We start from the raw sequence: 21,642 nt of genomic DNA on the forward strand, positions 1-21,642 counted from the left end.
ATGGGGTGGGTAACAATTTTGAAAAAAAAAATATTTTTCAGTCAAGGGGTTAGCCCACAATTTTTTCAAAAAAACTTTAAAAAAATAATTGTTGAATATCGGGACGATTTTTAGATCGACGTAAAGGTGTGTTAATTCCCTATTAAGAAGTGAAGGTCGCATCTGCTTTCAAGGCTCGGTTGCGGAACTAGACCCATTTACAGATTTTTGTTTCGAAATTTTGTAACTTTGCTAATATCTCGAGAGCTAAAGCTCACAGAAGCTTTTGGTTTGCAGCTTTTTATAGAACTTGTAGAGACCTTTCTTTCGGTATACATCTCGATGGGGTCGGTAACAATTTTGAAAAAAAAATAATTTTTCAGTCAAGGGGTTAGCCCACAATTTTTTCAAAAAAACTTTAAAAAAATAATTGTTGAATATCGGGACGATTTTTAGATCGACGTAAAGGTGTGTTCATTCTCTATTAAGAAGTGAAGGTCGCATCTGCTTTCAAGGCTCGGTTGCGGAACTAGACCCATTTACAGATTTTTGTTTCGAAATTCTGTAACTTTGCTAATATCTCGAGAGCTAAAGCTCACAGAAGCTTTTGGTTTGCAGCTTTTTATAGAACTTAAAGAGACCTTTCTTTCGGCATAAATCTCGATGGGTTCGGTAACAATTTTGAAAAAAAAATAATTTTTCAGTCAAGAGGTTAGCCCACAATTTTTTCAAAAAAACTTTAAAAAATAATTGGTGAATATCGGGACGATTTTAAATCGACGAAAGGGTGTATTCATTCTCTATTAAGAAGTGAAGGTCGCATCTGCTTTCAAGGCTCGGTTGCGGAACTAGACCCATTTACAGATTTTTGTTTTGGGCTAGGTCGAAATTCTGTAACTTTGCTTATGCTAATATCTCGAGAGCTAAAGCTCACAGAAGCTTTTGGGTTGCAGCTTTTGATAGAATTTGAAGAGTCCTTTCTTTAGGTATACATCTCGATGGGTTCGGTAACAATTTTGAAAAAAATTAATTTTTCAGTCAAGGGGTTAGCCCACAATTTTTTCAAAAAAACTTTAAAAAAATAATTGTTGAATATCGGGACCATTTTAGATCGACGTAAAGATGTGTTCATTCTCTATTAAGAAGTGAAGGTCGCATCTGCTTTCAAGGCTCGGTTGCGGAACTAGACCAATTTATAGATTTTTGTTTCGAAATTTTGTAACTTTGCTAATATCTCGAGAGCTAAAGCTCACAGAAGCTTTTGGTTTGCAGCTTTTTATAGAACTTAAAGAGGCCTTTCTTTCGGCATAAATCTCGATGGGTTCGGTAACAATTTTGAAAAAAAATAATTTTTCAGTCAAGGGTTAGCCCACAATTTTTTCAAAAAAACTTTAAAAAAATAATTGTTGATTATCGGGACGATTTTAAATCGACGAAAGGGTGTGTTCATTCTCTATTAAGAAGTGAAGGTCGCATCTGCTTTCAAGGCTCCGTTGCGGAACTAGACCCATTTACAGATTTTTGTTTTGTGCTAGGTCGAAATTCTGTAACTTTGCTAATGCTAATATCTCGAGAGCTAAAGCTCACAGAAGCTTTTGGGTTGCAGTTTTTGATAGAATTTGAAGAGTCCTTTCTTTAGGTATGCATCTCGATGGGTTCGGTAACAATTTTGAAAAAAAATTATTTTTCAGTCAAGGGGTTAGCCCACAATTTTTTCAAAAAAACTTTAAAAAATTAATTGTTGAATATCGGGACCATTTTAGATCGACGTAAAGATGTGTTTAATCTCTATTAAGAAGTGAAGGTCGCATCTGCTTTCAAGGCTCGGTTGCGGAACTAGACCCATTTACAGATTTTTGTTTTGTTGAAGCAATATGGTCAATCTGGTTGACGGTAGATTGATCTAAAAACTCCAAGTTCCTTTGTGTATGTTGAGATGTGGAAAACTCGTACTGGCTACCATTACGTTTCACCCCGCAGTAAAATCTATGGGCCTGAAACCCACATTAGTTTTAAATTCATTGTGTGTTTTATTAGAATATTTCTTAAATTGTTGATAAGCCTGGTTTTGTGGTTTGGGTTAGCTACGGCCTTCATTGCATATTGCCAATTTGAAATCAGGTTGGCTTCAAAAACGGCTAGTGAGCAAATATGGCGCTGTGAGTTGATCCATCCGTAAATATTTAAAGGTGTCCAACCTTCAAGTTTTAAATTATGTGCGAAACCAACAAAATATGAATTGTAAACTCTATCATTTGTCTTTACTTTGTTGTACTTTGATAAAGAAAGTTCAAAACTTGTTGGGTTTATGTATATTCTACGATGAAAGGGAAGAATTGTTCTCTTTGAAACGTTTAAATAGTAAATTCATATTTTGTTTGGCAGTTGATACAATTTTAAAAGAAAATAGATGAAAAACGCATATTTGTTTTAGTTTGTTTGTTGAGTCAATATATTTCCTTCAATGATGAAGTTTTTTTTAAAACAGAAGTTTTGCGAGAATTTTGATTGAACATTCGAATTGCCGTTGTTCTGTTTGTGCGATAAGCAATGATGCTTAAGAATACTGCTTGGACGTTTACCATAATTATAACCATAATCAATCTTACTTAAAATTAAGGATTTGTAATGCTAAACAAAATTATTAACATGAAATAGTTTATATAAAATAAATAGTTTACTTTACTACTTCTTGTAGCTTCTTAAGGTTTTAATCCTAAAACTTCTAAATTTTCTACGCTTACAATGGCTAAATCAAGTCTTGGACATGATAGTTGTAAATTTGCAATTTTGAGTGACAGTTCAGCGCCTGAAGTTTCGAAGATATCTTTCAAAACTTGTAAAAGTATTTTTGGTTTTTAAAAAACATTTACAAAAAATTCTAATTTTGTGTCTTCACAATTTGATGGTTATTTTAGGTGAGAAGCTGACTGGAGTAAGTCACCTCGTCATCTTGTGTCTGATGTGATGTGCATGGGGGCTTAAATGGATGATATTTCTTAGATTACGTGTATATCGCTTGGTCAAAAACAATAATCATCTGAATGCATCTGACTGGTCCTGATAATACTTCAAAGTCATGTGTTATCATGTTCAATTTCCAGAGCTAGATTATCGCCTTCTGTAGCATAGGTATGTATGCAACTTATATGTATATATATATATGTCGTTGCTACCTATGATATGGTAGTCCTAAAATAAAACAACAAATGCACGTGAATATATGATTTAATAACTTCTAGATTAAGATGTATCACAAAAAATACATATAAAAATAAACTTTTCATTTAATTGTAATGCGCATTCATTTTTTCAGAGATCGAAGATTCAGCAGCGTATACTTTCTTTGTAATAAGATAGTCGCGAAGGATCTTAAACAATGTAAAATGATTGGTGAGTGCCAGAAAGCTCAGAGACAATACATGATGCCACTCAATGGCGAACCACAATATGAGAATCTGGAAGAGCACAAGAAAAACCTGCATGCACGAAAGAGCCATATAAATTGCCGATGGATTATTGAATAGTTTCTGTTGAAATAAAAAGAAAACAAAAGTGAATAAATGGAGAAATCGAAAAAATATACAAAATTCTTACAAAAAAACGATAGTGCGATGTATTTCCAGGCAAGGCTGTCGTCACTGGCCCCAGAGACTTGTATAATTCTCCTGTATACCGTACAATACTAGCATTACTCCACGCAGATGTTTTAGACCAGATTGATGGTTGAGGATTAGCACCGGATCGCCCATCGAGGCGACACCAAAGACCCAAATGTAAGGCTGATCGATGGAGGATGTCACTGTATTTCGCCGGAAAGCAAAACACCGTGCACATGGTGAATCCACCAAGCCAGATAAATATAATATGCTGGGAAGCCCATAACACATTATAGTGAATGAAGTTTTGAGCGTAGAAACATGGAACAAAACCGCCATAATAGGCATTGACAACAGAAGTGAAGATCACTTGCTTGAAACGATTATTAAAATCGTTCTTCAGGCTTTCAACTTCATCGCGAATTGTTACTGGACTTGATGAGCAACAGTGCATTGGTAGACCGTTAAGATAAGAACCTTCGACTTCGCACGATGTTCGAAAGAAGGGCTCAACTTGAAATCCAAAGATAAGAGAATACACTACCAACCTAAACAACAAACAAAACATTTCATTCCAGTTTCAGTTTCAGTTCCTATAAAATTACACAAAAACTTACGGATACATGAGCAGGAAAAGTGAGAGATAGTTCTGCCTTGTGTACACCTTAACTATGCACAGGGCCAAAATCAATAGAAGCACCGCACTGAAAACATATTTAGCCACCAACTTGTAGGATCTCAATTGCCTGTCATTGTAGAAGGTATCCAAGCACTTGTTCATCAGGCAGTACAGAAGTCGTCGTGAAAGTATTATTATTGTAAAAATCACCAAATACGGCTCAATCAAGTAGTAGTTCTGAAAAATCAACAAATATCATAAATGGACAACAAATATAGGTATTTGCCTTCTTGGTTTGGAACCTTTCATCTTTTGACTTACAATTGTATGATTGGTGTGTGATTCAGGAATCCACCAAACTGTTCGATAGATATGCAAAAATTGCATTCCCGCTCCAAAGAGTATAAACAGAAACATTATCAACTCATTTAGAAGCTCCGAACTACAGGGGATTTCAGGAAATGGTATATGCTTTGGCATTGGCGCAGAGTGACCTGTCTCTGACGGTGCATCACTGTCGTTGTCCATATTTTTTTTTTGTAAAATGTATTACGTATTCAAATCTGTACTTTTGTTCCAATTTAATCAAACATCTTCATCATTAAATGCTTTAAACAGAAGCAACAAAACTCAAATCGGTAAATTAAAATTTTAATTTGTAAAAAATGTAAACAAAATTCAAGTGCGTTCTTTTTTTGACAATTTGACCTATTCACAATAGACTAGATGATGATAAGGGTTTGTTTCGAACTATGCTCGTAATTTAGTTGAAAATTGAGTTTAAGATTTCAACTCAGTTGAAATTAAAAGTTATTAGATTAATCTTTACGAAACTTGTACAAAATGGATTAAGACCACGAAAGCAATTTGTGTAGCAACAAATTTGTCTACAGAAAAGTTTTAGGGACTTGAAACATTTTTATAAACCAAAGGATCTATCATTACTTATCCTGAGGCTTTACAAAAGTAAAATCCAATCCAGCTTCTCTTCCGCAATTTTGTTTTTCACTGGGGTTATTATGTCTTCCCATGAGCAACTTCAAATGTCACATATCTGTGCCTCGTAAAGATAACTTTGAGTTAATGATTTTAGGCACTCGATGGCAATTTAAATGAAATGAAATTTTAATTTAAAAAAAAATGTGGAAAATGGAGCCTCACCACTACATACAACACAAACATCAAATTTGATGAACGGATTTTGATACGCTCGAAAAATCCAAACTGCGATGACTGTATCATGGACTGGATGATGGATTGTTGGTCTCTATTGGATTGGATTATCTGATGATAGGCCGATAGTCCTGTCATCAGAAATGTTCAATGGAGACCCCAAGTTAGTTGAAAGTTTTCGGAGATTTCAAAAAAGTCTATGCCTAAAATTAGGTGAATCACTTTGCACATCATTAATAACCACAACAACATGAAAACAAAATAAATCAGCTGTATACTGGTCACTTGTCTCTGAACTATATTTTGAAGTGCATTCATTTAAAAGTTTGGATTTGGAATAATATAGAAAACAACCTGGGTTAAAGATAGCCAAGCTTAAAAAAACAATCTGGGTTGAAAAAGTACATGGGTTAAAGAATAACATCAGTTAAAAATTAAATTTAGTTAATAAATTATATATAATAGAACCTGGGTTGAGAAATATCCTTGACTGTGAAGTTGTATTTAGGTCAGGTGCTTTTATGACCAAAATTGTTTTTAATAAAGGAATTTTTTGACGAGGTTATTTCTCAATAATCCAGGTTTTCAGATCAGGCAATTTTTAAACTAATATAATTTTCTATACAATGTTATTTTATAGCCCAAATTATTTTTTGACCCGAGTTATTTTACAACCCAAATTGTATTGTAGCACAGGAAGTTTTTAAATCACGTTATTTTTTAACTTAGGTAACCCTTAATTCAGGTTGATTTTTAGCCCAATTTGTTCTATAGACCAGGTTAATCCATGTTTGATGAATGACAATGATTATCGTTTTAATCCATCAAAAACGCCTTAAATCCCATATGTCAAAGTCAAACATATTTGAGCGGTTACAAAAATTTTTAAAAATAAAAATTCTTTAAGATGCACTGAATGAGTTCATTTTTCGTTGTAAAAAAGTTAATACGCAATTTCAATTGTCACCTTTCTATAAAAAATCGAGATTTCATATACAAAGCTGTCACCCAAGTCACAACACAAACTCACCATACCACTCAACTCAAGTGTTCTGTCATCCATCATCGTAAATTATTTTGGAAAATCGATATTTTATTTAATTGTTTTTGTTTTTAGATTTAATCGTTTACTAAATAATATAATATTATACAGAAATATCATTCATCTGTGCATATTTGTTAATAAATCAAAATGGGATGTGATGGTGGTACTATTCCCCGTAGAGATGAACTAGTTCGTCTAAAGAAGAAAGCTGAACAGGTAATAAAATCCCACACACAATATTATACAAATCAAATATTCATGTTGTTGATTCATTATTTCTCCATACAGAAAGACAAAGATGCTGAACGTCAATTCCGCTGGTTGCATTGTGCACTTACTCAGCAACGTCTCCAAGAACCGATTGTAATGTGCACTCTAGGCCGTCTCTATTCCAAACAAAACGTCATTGAACAGCTGCTGGAAAAAGACAAGATGCCTGAGTCTTCAAAACATATTAAAAATATGCGTGACATTAAAGACTTGCATCTTACACCAAATCCAGCTTTCAAAGATTGCAATAAAACCGAAGGCGGTCTGGATCCCCGAGGATCCCCATACATTTGCAAACTCATGGGCATTGAGATGTCTGGAAATTTTCGATTTATTGCTTTGTGGACGTGTGGCTGTGTTTTTTCGGAACGAGCTTTAAAACAAATTAAAGCCAACACTTGTCCATTGTGTCAAGTTCCTTATTCAATTGAAGATGTCATTGTTCTAAATGGAAACGAAGAAGATATTGAGATGATGAAACTCAAAATAGAAATGCGTGCGGCTAGAAAAAAATCATCAAAGAAATCAAAATCAAAAAGTTCAAACCCGACTGTAACTGCGACGGTAACTACTGCTAGTGAAGAAGTTATTGAGACTAATTCAACAGACTCCAAGGAAACAAAACTTGTGGAAGACTTGCCTAGTACAGAAGAAGTGCCAACTTTGTCAACTCAAGGAGGTGCAACCGATCCAGCTTGCAGTGGAACAAGCAAACTTGGAAAAAATACGTATCATTCAACAAACAAAAGGCAGGGCGCTAAAACCCTAGAAGACCCAGATATCAAGCGATTGAAAGATGACTACAGTGTTGCTCATGACCCCAAAGCAACCAATGTCTACAAGTCATTATTTACGAGCCACAAAAGCGAACAAGAGCAGAATAGAGCACATTGGGTTACGTATAATCCGTTTTACAATTAAACAGAATTATTGACATAAGTAAATGATTTGTTTAAGAACAAAAGCCAAATTATTAGAACTTTTGCAACTAGAGAAAGAAGCTTAAGACAGGCGATATACCTTCGTTTGTAAATGTGGCAGAACGTGAAGCTTGACTTCAAGTTAAACGTTTTTAATATTTAATAATAAAAATAACCAAAGCGTTTTTATGATTTCTCTCTGGGTTCTGAAATGTTCAAAATAAATAAGCGTTCGTTTTCAACTCATCATTATTAATAAATCCAATTTTTTGAATAAAAATTTTACCATATAGGTATTCCGAAATCCTTTGTTTATTAATTTTTTTTTGTTTAAACTTTGCACTTTATTTTTCCAACCTTGTTAAAATATTGTCGGTACTTTTTAATGTGGATTGATGTATTAACAAATTCTCCGAGGCGAATTCTTGCCATGGAAAGTGCCATTTTTGAAACTATTTGCAATATGTAATATGTATGTTATGGGATATGTTTGCAAGTGTGAATAGAACTTTAAAAGACCTTTCTTTGATGTACATTGTAGACTAATTAATTGTGTACGCTTTTTGTAAAAAATAAAAATTGTGTATTGCATATATTTTTTTCTAACTTCCCATAGGAAGATATTGTAATGAGTCCGATTTGTCAAATTGAAAATTTTGAACTTTATCGACGTTTCAAGGTCCCTAGAGTCGAAATAAAAGATTTTTAGAAAGATGTCTGTACGTTTGTGACGTTTTTTTCAGAAAAGATATCGACTTCAAATAAATTTTGTTATACAGATAATAAGGCAGAAAGATGCAGAAAGGGCTCTCAAAAAAATTGCGTGGGTGGTTTTTTTTACCATTTTACAGTTTAAAAACAAGGTGAAAATTTTGGTTAACCCTAAATATCTTTCGAACCAATAACCAATAATTAAATTTTATATTATACAGTGTTGGACAAAGCAATAGCACTAAATTAAGCTTTATTTTATATTTCTTAATAAAATTATTAAATTTGAATAATAAAATTATTAAATTTGAATAGATTTAAAAGATTTTTTTCTGGGTTGCGATGATATGCTTCAGCTCTTAAAAAATATCAACAATAGCTTTGTGTCTTTCTACTCTATCGGTCAATCGGTGACCAGTATAGCAAAACAATACACAATTCACCAATCCGTCATTTCGTGAATAATAAGCCGATTTCAAATTAGGTTGCTTGGAAACCAAGCATCGTGGTGGAAGACCAAAGAAAACTACTATACGAGATGATAAAACTATAGTCCAACTTGTTAAAAAGGACCATTTTATTTCGGCAACAACAATTGAAAGTGAACTAGGTTTGTCTGTATCCAGTCGGACTGTCCAACGAAGAGGTGTGGACACTGGTTTCTACTCGTACAAAACTTTTTATTTCGAAGAAAAACCAACGGGCGAGTTTCGCCTTTGCAAAGGCGCACGAAGGCTGGACTGTTGCTAAATGGAAGACTCTATTATTTTCGCATGAATCCAAATTTAATCTGCAGGGTTTCGATGGAAAAAGGCAAGTTCGCAAGATAGTGAAAAATTGTTTTTTGTTAAATAAAATCAACGTTTTAAAATGGCCAGCTCAGTCCCCTGATCTCAATGCCATAGAGAATATATGGGACATTGTAGATCGTCGGATTAACCGGAGTAGCTTCAAGAATAAAGATTCGCTCTTTGCTCAAACAGAAATTGCTTGGAAAAGGTATCCCCCAGGAAATCATAAAGAACTTAATCGAGCCAATGCCTCATAGATGTCAAGCAGTTATCAAAAGTAATGGTACCGCAACGAAATATTGAAAAACAAGTGCTTTCAAGAACAGAATATAATTTTTTGCTTTAGTTTTGTCGCTATTATTTTCATTGAATTGTTAAATCTTTTGTTATATTTTCTTTAGTGTGTAAGTAATGTACATATATTTTTTGTAATACAAGAGCTAAGGAAACCTAAGCTCACTTAATACAATTTATACAAGTTATGAAACTTATTTAAAGAAATTTTAAACCAATGATATTAAGTGATATTGTTTTGTCCGACACTGTATATTGTAACGTGATACCAACCAAATATTTTTTGGAAACAAATCCAACTAACTTTTTTTTTTATAAATCAAAATAATGAAAAATATATTTGTCACCTCGAAAATTTTATGAATAAAAAATTGATTTTATCTTCAAAACAATTTTGTGCAACGAAAAATAACGTTTTTAACATCTGGTAAAATTTTTGAGAAAAATCAAATTATAAAAAATAAAAACCTAAAAAGAACCATTACTCAAAGTTGGTAAAAATTTACTTTCGGCTCAAATATCTTTCTAAAAATTCGAGATGATGGCTTTCCAACAATGTTTTCAACATTCGGACAAATTTTGAGCAAAATCCAATTGACAGTCTTTTTTACAAAAAATTAAAATCTAAACAAAAAATTTGGAAAAAATGGTTTTCGACTCAAATATCTTTTCAAAACTTTGAGTTATTGGCTTTAAACTACTTTTATCTTTTAAAAAATATTGCTGTCAACATTAAGTTAAATTTTAAGAAAAATCTAATTGACAGTTTTTTTTTTACAAAAAATAAAAACAGTACTAAAACTTGGTAAAAATTTATTTTCGACTAAAAAGCTTTTCAAAAATTAAAAATATTGACTTCAAACTTTTTTTATTTCACACAAAATATTCTTTCGATATTAAGTAGTTTTTTTTTAAATAAAAATCCACAAGTCCGTTTTTTCATAAAAAATTGTACGCAATTTTGGTAAAAATTGATGATATATGAAATACATTCCCAGATTCCAAAAGCATTTCACACAGAAATGTAAGAAATTGTTTTGAAGCGTAGCTTTTTTTCCAAAAATAAAATATATGTTTCTTGTATCCATTTCTATTTCTGCTAAAAACGTTAAAAAATTCTAAAATCCATAAAATGAGAGAGGATCTGATATGAAGAAATGTCGGGCTTTTTTGACGAAGTTTTTTCAAACTCAATTTTCGGGAGTCTATTATTACTATCGCTATCAGTCTGCTTACTCGTATTTTGATCTTAAAGGATTCAACAAAACTTAAACATTTTAGAGAGAAAAATGTTTGATTCTTGAATTTAAGTAAATAGGTGCTTTTGAGTAGCTACATAATTTCTCTTAAAAATTATATTAAAACAAATTAAGGTCAACAAATAAGTTGGGAAGAAACGTTTGTGTGGCACTCACAAATTACACGTTTCTGAATCTCTTTTCATTTCAAATCTCAAGACATTCAAAGCTTGTATATCAATAGATATGACCCCCTTATTATCTTTTTCAATTAGCCATTAGTTTAACAAAAGTGTCACTTTTGCTGTTTTTGTGACATTTATATTATTGAAATTCGTGTGTAAATATTAGGTGCCCCTAAAACAAGTTTAAATCTCTTGGATAGAATACAAAAAAGGGCTTTAAAAATGATAGGCGATAGAACTATAATCGAAACATTTACATCGCTAGAACACCCCCGCAATGCGCTTCATGCCTTTCGTTGTTTTATCGATATTTTTACAAACAATGTTCTGTTGAACTAGCCGGTTGCATTCCACTCCTCAAACGATTCAGCCGTAATACTCGCACTTCCAGGAACAGGAATGCTCATCAGTTTACCCTTGAGTTCAATTTCGGGCGTACTGTCAAGTATAGAGATTCTTTCTTAAATCGCACATCGAGAATGTGGAATGCTTTAGCCAACTCTGTTTTTTCCCTCCCATTTTGATGTTTAGAACTTTAAGACCAATGTTCACCGGTATTTCCTTTTAAATCCTTCCCTATTTTTCTAATGCTCGCACTGTGTTTATATAAAAACATAGAAAGGGTAGCAATAACCCCTTGAGTGCCTGTAATTTATAAAAAAAAAGTTCTAGACCATCCAAAGCAAATTCACTTCAAAAGTAGGTTTATTTAATTTTTTGAAATCTCTTAAGATCTTTTGTATTCAACAGAAAACCAATTGTGAAAAAAAAAAATAAAATGCCTGACTGGGTCGCTAGAACTTGCTAATTTCTTCCAAAAAGTCTGTTTAAAAATATTTTCTATATTTTAAGATTTGAAAATGTTCCTGCAAAATAAGTTTTTCTCAAAAATTTAAATTTTTCAAAAAATCTAGATTAACTTATTTTTTGTTCGAAAATCATTTTAAATTTTGTCTTAAAAATATTTTTGGTAAGCACTAAACAAAGAGCTTATGTACATTTTACATTTAAATTTCGTCAAACAAAATTAATAAATTTTAAAAATAAAAAAAATACATTTTTGATCATAAAAAATCATCATCAATTTGATCATCAAAAAGAGCTTGCACAGAAAGAGAATATTATTGAAATCGGTCCATTAATTCTTGAGAAAACTTTAAAACAAAATAAAGGTTTTTGAGGAGTACCCTTCTGGAGCAATACCAATATGTTTTTCTTGTAGAAAGATGCCAAATTAAGAACACAAAATTTAGAGAAAGTTTTAGAAAAATCACGTGTTTTTGACCAAGAAATTTGTGTGGCGACTGCATTATTTTTCGTATTAATAAAATGAAAAAAACACCTTACGCTAATCAACACAAATGTTTGGACCGTAGGAGCCAAGAAAGACAGACAGACGGACGGAAACGAGGTACCCACTTTTTTCGACTTCTCTACCGACGTATTTGATTAAAAGCTCTAGTTTGAAATTGTTTGCTAATGCAAAATATACCAAATAGTTCCTATATGTCGCAAGTAAAAATCACTTCAATGTTCACTATTTATGTGTGTCAAAAAAATGTAATAATAAAATTGGAGGCTAGTTTAAGAAATTTAAAAGCAACTTAATATACAATTGATGATCTCTTATTCAAGGTTTCTTCTTAAGAACCTTAATATTTGCTCATCTCTTAGAAACAATTTTCATGAAAAAAAATGTAAGCATTACTAAAGTTTTTTCAATTTCTAAATTGAGCGAAAACAAACATTTTAGTTGTGTTTGACAGCAAACCACTTTTTGGTGAATGTCGTTAAATTACTAATAAATTTATAGATGAAATCTTTACTTATACAACTTAACTGCATAAGCTTTATGGCTCATATGGCCCCCTGGATCGTCAGTTGGTCAAAAGTTGATGAATTTGTGCTGCGTTTTTGGAAAAGGCTGAATTTCCGAATCATATTATGTTTTTGGTCTAGTCCTCAGTTAAAAGTCGTACTTTTAGTAACAAAGTTTAAGGAAGTAAACTAAAAAAGGTGTTTTGATATACAAAAAATAAATAATTTAAAATATAAGGGGGGTGATATCCATTACCTCAATACTATTAGTTTTGAATTGAAGGGAATTCCTAAGAAAAAACAAACAAATTATCTCCCAGGAGGTTCAATGACGGCATTGGACAGACGGGATGGGAAGTTATCAGTGTGAGTCGTAACCCAGCATCTTTTTTTTTTTAATTTATTAACGCAATTCAAATAAGTTGAAACAACTCAAAACATTTTTAAGTCCTGCTCTGGCACTCGATGATTCTTCTTCCCAAACATCGAAAAATCATAATTAAAGGTATATGGTCGTATGGAGTGACAAAAGTGTTTCTAAAATTAGTGGAAACTAATGAAAAATCTATGATTGTTAACATTTAAAAAAAAATTACATTGTATTAATGTTTTATTACCTTAAGACAGGTAATTCTATAAAAAGGAACACTAATAGGTTTTTCAAACTACCCTAAATACAATTTTGGATTTAAGACTACTATCACGGAAAAACATTACAAAACACAAAACGATGAACTTTTTGAAGGAAGTAAAATGTTTAATATTATTTATTTTTGTATTGTCCTTAATTCATGTCATAATATAAATGTTTCTTAAACTAGGTTTTTATTAGAGATACAATAAGTTCAAGAAAAAAAGAAAACATGATGAAAAACAAAAGTAATTGTTTGCATGCTGTCGAATCAATTATTAAGTTTGTTTAGTTATAGAAATATTTGTATAAACACTTAACAATTTTCAAAAACACGACACCAATATATATAATCTAAAATTCTTATTCTAGTATATATTGTGTTATAATCTATGGTTTAGAATGTTTGAAAGATATAGTTTCTAAAGTAAATACTGAATGTTGTTTATGACTTCTAATAATTAAGTACTTTTAAAAGTGATAATTGTTATTTTTATATTAAGGAAAAAATGTAAACAATTTCGTATTCACTTCTATCAACGTATTCGAAATTAAATTTTAATTCTTTCGCAGTGAATCGGTGGTTTTGATATTTTGTTTTGCTTGCTGTTCATTATTATTTTCTACTGATTTAAAAAATAATTTAGTTTAAACTTCATTTATTTTTTTTTTAATACTTAATTTAAGAAATGTGTGGATGTGTATTTATATGATGATTATTATTAATATAAATTCTTGTAAGTCTCAGAGAATCACCCATTTCTCTGTCTTTTTTAATTTCAATTCAGGCAAGTAAAACAAAACATTAAAAATGTAAATTATGAGTATACAAACTAAATTTAAACAACTTGGTCCGTACTTCTAAACATACATCCCCATACCGTATACTGATCCCCAATCAACGCCTTGGAAGCTTGACATGTCAACATTGGCTAAAGCATAGGCTTGATATGGATTTCCAGTAGCTGCTGCGGCAGCTGCTGCATGAGCATTTTTGGGATTTGATGCTGCAAGAGCTGCTTGTTGGACAGCGGCAACGTGCGCTGCTGAGTTTGCTGCGTGTGCGGCATTATTGGCAGCTACTGCCGCATGACCCCATGCTTGATTGGCAGTCGAATGCTGAGTGGTTGGATTCTGTTGTTGTTGTTGTTGATGGTGATGTTGTTGGGCAGCTGCGACTGCTACAGCAGCACCAGCGGGAATGGGATATGGAGCGTATCTAATACTGTGAAGTGCTGCTTGGGGATATGTTGCTACAAATTTTCCATAGCCCGGATTAGCAGCTGTGTTTTGTACCGTAAAATGATTATGCATCATAGCTGCTTGCGCAGCATGCGCTTGAGCAGCTTGTTGTGATTGTAGCAAAGCCAATGGATTGACTGCCGTAACTGATGGGGCAGTGCCAGGCCCTCTTACTAATTGACCAGGTGCAGTTGGCAATCGGACACCTAATGTACTGAACATTAAACGTTTCTGCAACAATTGTTGGGTCGATGTTACTGCTTCTTTTGGTTGAGCCTTCTTGCATTCCACTTTCTTATTTTTTATTGTATGGAAGTGAATCTCGCAAACACGGTCAACAACATCCTCGTTTTCGAATGTCACAAATCCAAATCCTCGATGACGCTTAGTTTGTTGATCCATTAACATCACTGTTTCTTCAACAGTACCAAATTGACCGAAATATGCTTTAACTTCTTCAGCTGAAGTTTCTTGTGAAACACCACCGACAAATATTTTCTTCGTTTTGTTGGCTTGTCGTGGCCGATTTTTGGGAGTTGCGTGCTTGGGATCAATTTTTTTGCCATCGAGTGTATGAATTGGCACCTTAAGAACTTTATCAACGCTGTTTGGTTTCTGAAATGTTATAAAACCAAATCCACGACTTCTCTGCGTAACAGGATCCTTCATAATAAGAACATCTGTCACTGTTCCAAACATATTAAAGTATTCTTTTAATTTCTCCGAAGATGTTTGCCAACTGAGGCCACCGACAAAAAGTTTTCCAGGTGCTGGATCTGTGGCATTGTTGGTTGGTGTTGATCTACCCGACGATGTCGATTTCGAAGAGCTGTTCAAATTTATGGCTTCATTGAGAGTATTTTGTTGCTGTAGAACTTGCGTCTGCTGCTGTACTGGTAAACAACTCAAATTTTTAGCTTGTAACTGTGTATTGGCAATTGCACCTGGAGCGATGGGTCCAGGTGCAATTGCAACACTATTATTTATAGTAGCCACTAACGCACTGTGTAATTCGCGACTATGTTGGTCCATTAGTCCTGAGTTTTCGATCGGGTTGCTTGGAGGATAGAAAAGGCAAGATTCATCCTTAATATGATGTTGCCACATTTTATACTGTTATAGGTATTTTCTTTTGTTAATTGTTTTGAAGTATTATGTGTATAAACTGAATTCAAAGGCAAAAATATCAATATTCGAAGTTAATTTTTTGATGTTATAGGTATTCGATTATAATTTATTTTCATATTGTGCAGATTCAGACAACACAATGGACTTCATTTGCAGTCAACTGCATTCTTTGAACGTAGATTTTTACCAAGGCAACTCGGAACTTTACTTCACAAACCTCTACCTTCAGTTTATCGTGCCAGAAACCACTATTGTCTGCAAAACTCTTCTTGGGCAAGGTGCAAGACCTTCAAGACTTCTATTTTGTATTGTAAAGAATATTGCTTATTACTTTTTCAATTTAACGAGAAACCCTTTTACACGAATAATTAAATGAAATTGGGTAGAAAATAAATAAATTATAGATTAATAAAGTTTAGCTTTTAGTTGAATGAAAAAACACGATTAGCTGTCATTTTGACATAAGTGGTTTTGAGTTGATAGTTAGGGAAATTTTTCTTGACTAACTTTCCATTCAACTTTCCAATGAGGTTGCTTTAATTGGAAGGCAATTTTTTGGCAGGTGGCCAATCAAATACTAGAAACTTGCTTTACCTTCAAGGCCCTTTATGTCGTCTGAACCTGCTCATTATCTCCATCTGTGGCTGCGTTCAATCTCGAGTTGAAAAGGATATTTTGGATAATGTAGATTTGGATACCTAAATTGAGATACTTCGCAAAAAATAAAAACAACTTTAAGGTGGTCACAAAAAGCAGACAAACATTTAAATTTCTAGGTACAAAATTATTGTAAAATAACAATTTTATTAAATAACTTTAATTTTTCACTGGATTTTCACCAAAAAACATACAAATTTTAAATTTAAATAAAAGTTGAATCAGCTGTTCTGTCAGATACCCACATATACCAGATATTCTTGAATACCTTTGGATTCATTTTTTGACATCCCAGCTGTTTTGAATCAGCTGTTCTCTTATTTACTTACTTCCCTTACTTGTAAAACACTAACAAAAAGAGACCTTAGCAGTAGCGTTGCCAGACTTTTGAGAAGTTGATTCCCTTTTTTTATCCAAATGTTTTTTTTTAATTTTTGTTTTTTGCCCTTTTTTCGTTAAAAAAAAAACAAGTTTTTAAATCGTATTTATTTAAAAAAAAATTAGATACAAATATTTTTTTAAATGCTAGGTTTATTACATCTTTGTATCTAACTTATGTCTTAACTCTGTTTCGTTCAAGTTTATTGCTGAACGAAAGCCCTCTCAGCGCTTGCTCCACTGTGTGGAAGCCATAAAATACATGAAACCGATTTTCCATATTTGGGAATCTACCCTCATCTCATTTACTCTATATGTTTCCAGACAAACATTTCCAGATTTTCAGTTTCACTTTCAATATTAAGCTGCAAGCACATGGCACGACTAAGGAATGTGTTAAATACGTGTTTTTCTATATTCGTTCCTTATATGAATTGGAATGTTGTAAAGAGAAGATTTGGTATTAAAACGTAAAAGCTTTTGCGCTGACGGTTTTAATCGTTTTTGGTTTGGTTTTTTGTTTAAAGGTCGAACATTTCGAAAAACGGGATGAATACCCCATCCCTGCTTAGCACAGCCTGAACACATCGTGTACACTCTGAGCAGAGTTTGATCAGAGCTCTCCCATTTATTTTTGAAACACACCAGAGAAATGAACTGTCAATAACTTAGGAATTTTCCCTCTGTCTCTTTGATACCACACGAACGAGTAGTCAACCACACACAGCTTTTTACTTCATTAGCTCGGTTACTTTATTCAGAGCTCAAAGAGGGCGCTCCGAGCTGGCTCTGATTGAAAAAAGAAACACAAACCGAGTAACCTGATATCTCTGACCAAAAAAAGAAACACAGATCTTTTTTTGACATCTCAGTTCCCTGCTTTTTTGACATCTCAGCTGTCTGCTTTTTTGACATCTCAATTCTCTGTTTTTTTTTGACATGTCAGTCCTCTGCTCTAAGCTTAATAAGAAAAACTTCTCAAGATACAACATGCAATATGAGATGGAACGCACCCAATGGGTCTGAGATTGAACGCAGCCTTTAAATAGGGTTGAAAGTTTATTAAAATCGATTACGATAACAAACTGTGTCATTAGAAAACAAATTATAAAATTGTTTTGTCTGCTAACACACGTTGAATCTAGATGCATGCGCAAAAACACTCTAATAAAGATAATAAATCCTCGGTAGCCATCTTGGTTTCCCTACAAGCAAACAAACTCATTAATTAATTCTATGTATGAGTGAAAACAGGCCTAAATTGTTTTTGTTGGAATTCACATGTTTTCATCGACATGTAATGTACAACAATGTAAAAATTAATAGCTTTTGTAGGGTAATTCGTACGAAGGATTTATATCTTCTGTTTTTGTGCATGCGTTTTATTCAAATTCTTTCTTTTTATTTTTTTGCGTATTACACGTTGAAATTAAAGTCATAAATTCAATTTGATAGTACTCTTTGTTTTTCATTTTCGTGTTGGCCTGTTTTTGATAATTTGATTTTTGTTTCTTTGGAGACTTGTTTTTGTTTTGCATGTCTTAATTTTTCATTTTGAAATTTATTTTATGCCTAATTGTAGCCAAAAACCAACTACGTCTTTGTATATAAAATCCATATTATTATAACGTCTTTAGGTGGTGTTGGAATATAATAAATTAGGTGGCGCAACAGTACGTGGAGAATCAGGGCCTAGTGACTTACAACTCTCAACCATTCCTGTGTGCGAGTACTGTTGTCAGGAATGGAGGAGACCTACATTTTAAAACCGAGCCCAAACGGGTAATTTTGAGAAAGCACTTGTTCATGGCAAGAATTTGTCAATTCCTCACAATACAAAAAGTTAAGTAAGAAAATCTGCAATAGCGTATATCGTCGTAGCCACTATTTGTCGGCACACGATAATAGTGGGTCTACCACGATATCTAGAAAGTAAAAATTTCGAATATAAAAATTTCGAAAACAAAAATCTAGAATGGAAAAAATTTTGAAAACAAAAATCTAGAAAATAAAATCTCGAAATGCCAAAATCTAGAATGCAAAAATCCAGAATGTATGTTTGAATTTTTGAGGCAATGTTTAAAATTTAAAAAAGATAAAAAGATAGTGACTACATAGTCAAAATAGAACTAGCTAATTGAATGCAAAATTGCACTTCAAAGGCAGTCAATCCGGAACTGTCAAATTACTAACAAATGTAAGTGACTATTAATTTCATTTTGAATCCTTGTGTCTCTACCGAACAGCTGATTGTATAACTTTATAATCAGTGTCCACTTACTTTATAGCTGAAATTTTTAGAAGGGAAATTTCAACACATTTTGTAATTGCATTGGCTTAGTGAAAGCCCTCACTGATTTTGGCAGAAAACCATTTTCGGATGACCAGTTCTACATTTCAAGTAAGGCCCTGTGTAGTCATAACATTTTAGAATCAGATTCATCCTTATGTAAGATAAGTAATTAATTTCATATTAAAAGCTAAGAAAAGAAAATAGTATTACGGTTATACATAAATTTAGTAAAAAAATGCATATATTCGCCATTTTCCTGCAAATTAAACATAATAAAAACAAATGCCAACTTGACTGTCGCTTTATTTTTATTAACATTAATGTTTCAATGCTCGTTCAGGGCTTATGCTATTTGTTTAAATTTATGAACTCAATTTCTACAGTAATGCGGAAGCCTTACAATTGCGAACTCAGCCAAAGCTAATGGCATCATTTGGTTGTGGAATTATGGGGTTTTTCGTGGGTAAATTAAAAAAAATATTGATTTTCTTATCAAGACGCATGGAACACGATTGTAATTGTTTTTTTTTTTTATGTCATTGTATTAGTGTTAGTTAGTGTACGACAGAGCTGTCAAATTTACATTTTATTTAAATTGTAGAAGGATAAGTGCAAAGAGGAGTAAATCTACGTAAGAATCCATATTTGAAATCAAAAATAAATCAATTTATTTTGCGCCATCATGTAATGCAAAAACAGGCGAAATTTCTGTTATTGTTCAAAAATAAATTGATTTATTTTGTCCATGGAAAACCCCATTATATCTCTCTTTTTGTGTTTAGTAAGTGAATAATAATCTTCTTTAATCCCTTTCTGCTCAGCAACTTAAATTACTAAAATTGAGTTTAAGATGCAAGCTTTGTATAGTTTTATTTAAAATTAAAGGTGCTAAATTGGCAATTATGGTTAACATACAGGATACAATTAAAAACAGATATATATATGTACATAGGTATTTACTTAAAAAATGATTGGGCCAAATTTATTTTCTGACTTTAATGTAAAATCAAAGAAGAAAAAACGTACAAAATGTGTTTTTAAAGAATAAAGGTTAATTCTTAAACTTTTGAGTAAAATTATAATGAAACAAAACCTGTCTTTTGGATAATAAGAAAAAAATAAGAAAAATTAGTATACTAAGTGTAATTTCAACATCACATAATTATTGGGTCAAAATACTTAAAGACTATTTGAGGGGAAAGTACTGATAACTTTGGTTCCAAGGTATAATGCCGGTTTTTGGTAGAGGTGCCCAATTCAAGCTTTTTTTTTTACTATGGGAGGGGGTCTATCTCGTCTTGTCTAGGCAGGGGGGGGGGTAATTTTATAAAAATTGACTTAAAATCTAAAAAAAAATATTTTAAACAACCGCAACACTTACAGTTATACAAAATACCTTTTTCAAAAGCCAGAATTTTACAACTTATAATGAATTTTGAATACACTTGTTTCAGTTAATAGTTTTTGAAATAATTGACTTCAAAGTTAAAATGAATGTAGGATGACTACATATCATAAACATCCTACATTAAAACTAAACATTGGATATGTACACTATTAGTATTGAAATAATATTTCAAATTCATTCCGTTTCTAAAATTCATAATTTACGACTAACTAAACTATAAAGATAAAACTTAACACAATAAATAAGCGGCAACGCAGCAAAGTCGGAACTCATCTGCTTCAGAAGGCCGTCAACTGTCGTCCGTAGAGGATCTCAGAAATCCACAACATGCAGAAACTTGAAATTGAAAGTCCCAGATTGATCGTCACTTTCAGCCAAGAGTACCTGGGAATTTATTCCCACGAGCTGTTAAAGTGTAACCCGCATGCCCAGAAAGTTCTTAGGAAAGTCAGCTGGGCCTTTCATCGTGTACATCCATTGATGAAGAAGAACAATGGACTAAGTCAACAGACCAAGATCCTGATGTACAAACAACTGCTGGTACCAGTCATTGGATACAGCTTTCCTGTTTGGTACACCATCTCCAAAACGGCCATGAATCAGGTAAAAGAATTCGAAAGAAATATCCTAAAAATCTGCACTGGGCTTGTCTTCTGGGAGCGTCTTCAAAAAATACATCAAAAACAGAATTTATTCTGAAGCGAGAATAAATGCATTGGACAACTACCTACTACTCTTGGCTAAACAGTTAGTAGGTAACTCATCTAGCCACCCAAACCAACTAATAAGAAGGATGACAACCCAACAGCGACTGCCAGAGCCCACGTACCTCAGCGTCATGGACATTATTGATGAAAACATAATTCAAGTCAACAGCAAAGATGCCGTTGCATTCTTCGCTGACCCCGTGTCAGCCCACCGACGCACAGTGGTGCGAGAGCGGAAAAAAGTCTTTTTAAGAAGTTATATTTATCCTTTTAAATTTTATGTTTAAGTACTCTTATATAACCTGAGCGTATGATTTAAAAGTATTTTTCAACATATATATTGTATGTTCTGATTTACAAGCCCTCAAAGTTGAAAAATAATTTTACTCAAATCGCGAACCGTATTTTCAACAAATTTTGAGATGTTTTTTTCCGAAGTTCCTTTAAATAAATTCTCTAGCTTCTTAAATAATTTAATTGGTCTATTTTCGATTATCTAAAATAAAAAAAAAATGATTATTTATAAAAGATATCTTCTATAAGTAGTCTGAAGCTT

At 32.6% G+C, this 21,642-nt stretch overlaps 3 protein-coding genes across 3 annotated transcripts; 1 reads left to right on the forward strand and 2 right to left on the reverse strand.

Moving 5' to 3' along the window:
* Positions 1-3,189: 3,189 nt before the first annotated feature.
* On the reverse strand, positions 3,190-4,911 carry LOC129938654 (transmembrane protein 39A). Its single transcript, XM_056046325.1, has 4 exons — positions 4,519-4,911; positions 4,196-4,434; positions 3,577-4,126; positions 3,190-3,509 (listed from the first exon to the last, which is right to left on the reverse strand). The coding sequence occupies exons 1-4, from the start codon at positions 4,723-4,725 to the stop codon at positions 3,267-3,269; spliced, it is 1,239 nt and encodes a 412-aa protein (XP_055902300.1). The 5' UTR covers positions 4,726-4,911; the 3' UTR covers positions 3,190-3,266.
* Positions 4,912-6,411: 1,500 nt separating this feature from the next.
* LOC129942395 (replication termination factor 2) lies at positions 6,412-7,909 on the forward strand. The gene is made up of 3 exons (XM_056051306.1): positions 6,412-6,512; positions 6,543-6,631; positions 6,704-7,909. Exons 2-3 carry the CDS (start codon positions 6,563-6,565, stop codon positions 7,604-7,606), a joined length of 972 nt encoding a protein of 323 aa, XP_055907281.1. The 5' UTR covers positions 6,412-6,512; positions 6,543-6,562; the 3' UTR covers positions 7,607-7,909.
* Positions 7,910-13,378: 5,469 nt separating this feature from the next.
* Positions 13,379-16,102, reverse strand: LOC129941284 (RNA-binding protein Musashi homolog Rbp6-like). The gene has a single exon (XM_056049874.1). It carries the CDS (start codon positions 15,620-15,622, stop codon positions 14,135-14,137), a length of 1,488 nt encoding a protein of 495 aa, XP_055905849.1. The 5' UTR covers positions 15,623-16,102; the 3' UTR covers positions 13,379-14,134.
* Positions 16,103-21,642: the final 5,540 nt, after the last annotated feature.

This window comes from Eupeodes corollae, chromosome 1 (assembly GCF_945859685.1).
Source record: "Eupeodes corollae chromosome 1, idEupCoro1.1, whole genome shotgun sequence".
NCBI lineage: Eukaryota > Metazoa > Arthropoda > Insecta > Diptera > Syrphidae > Eupeodes > Eupeodes corollae.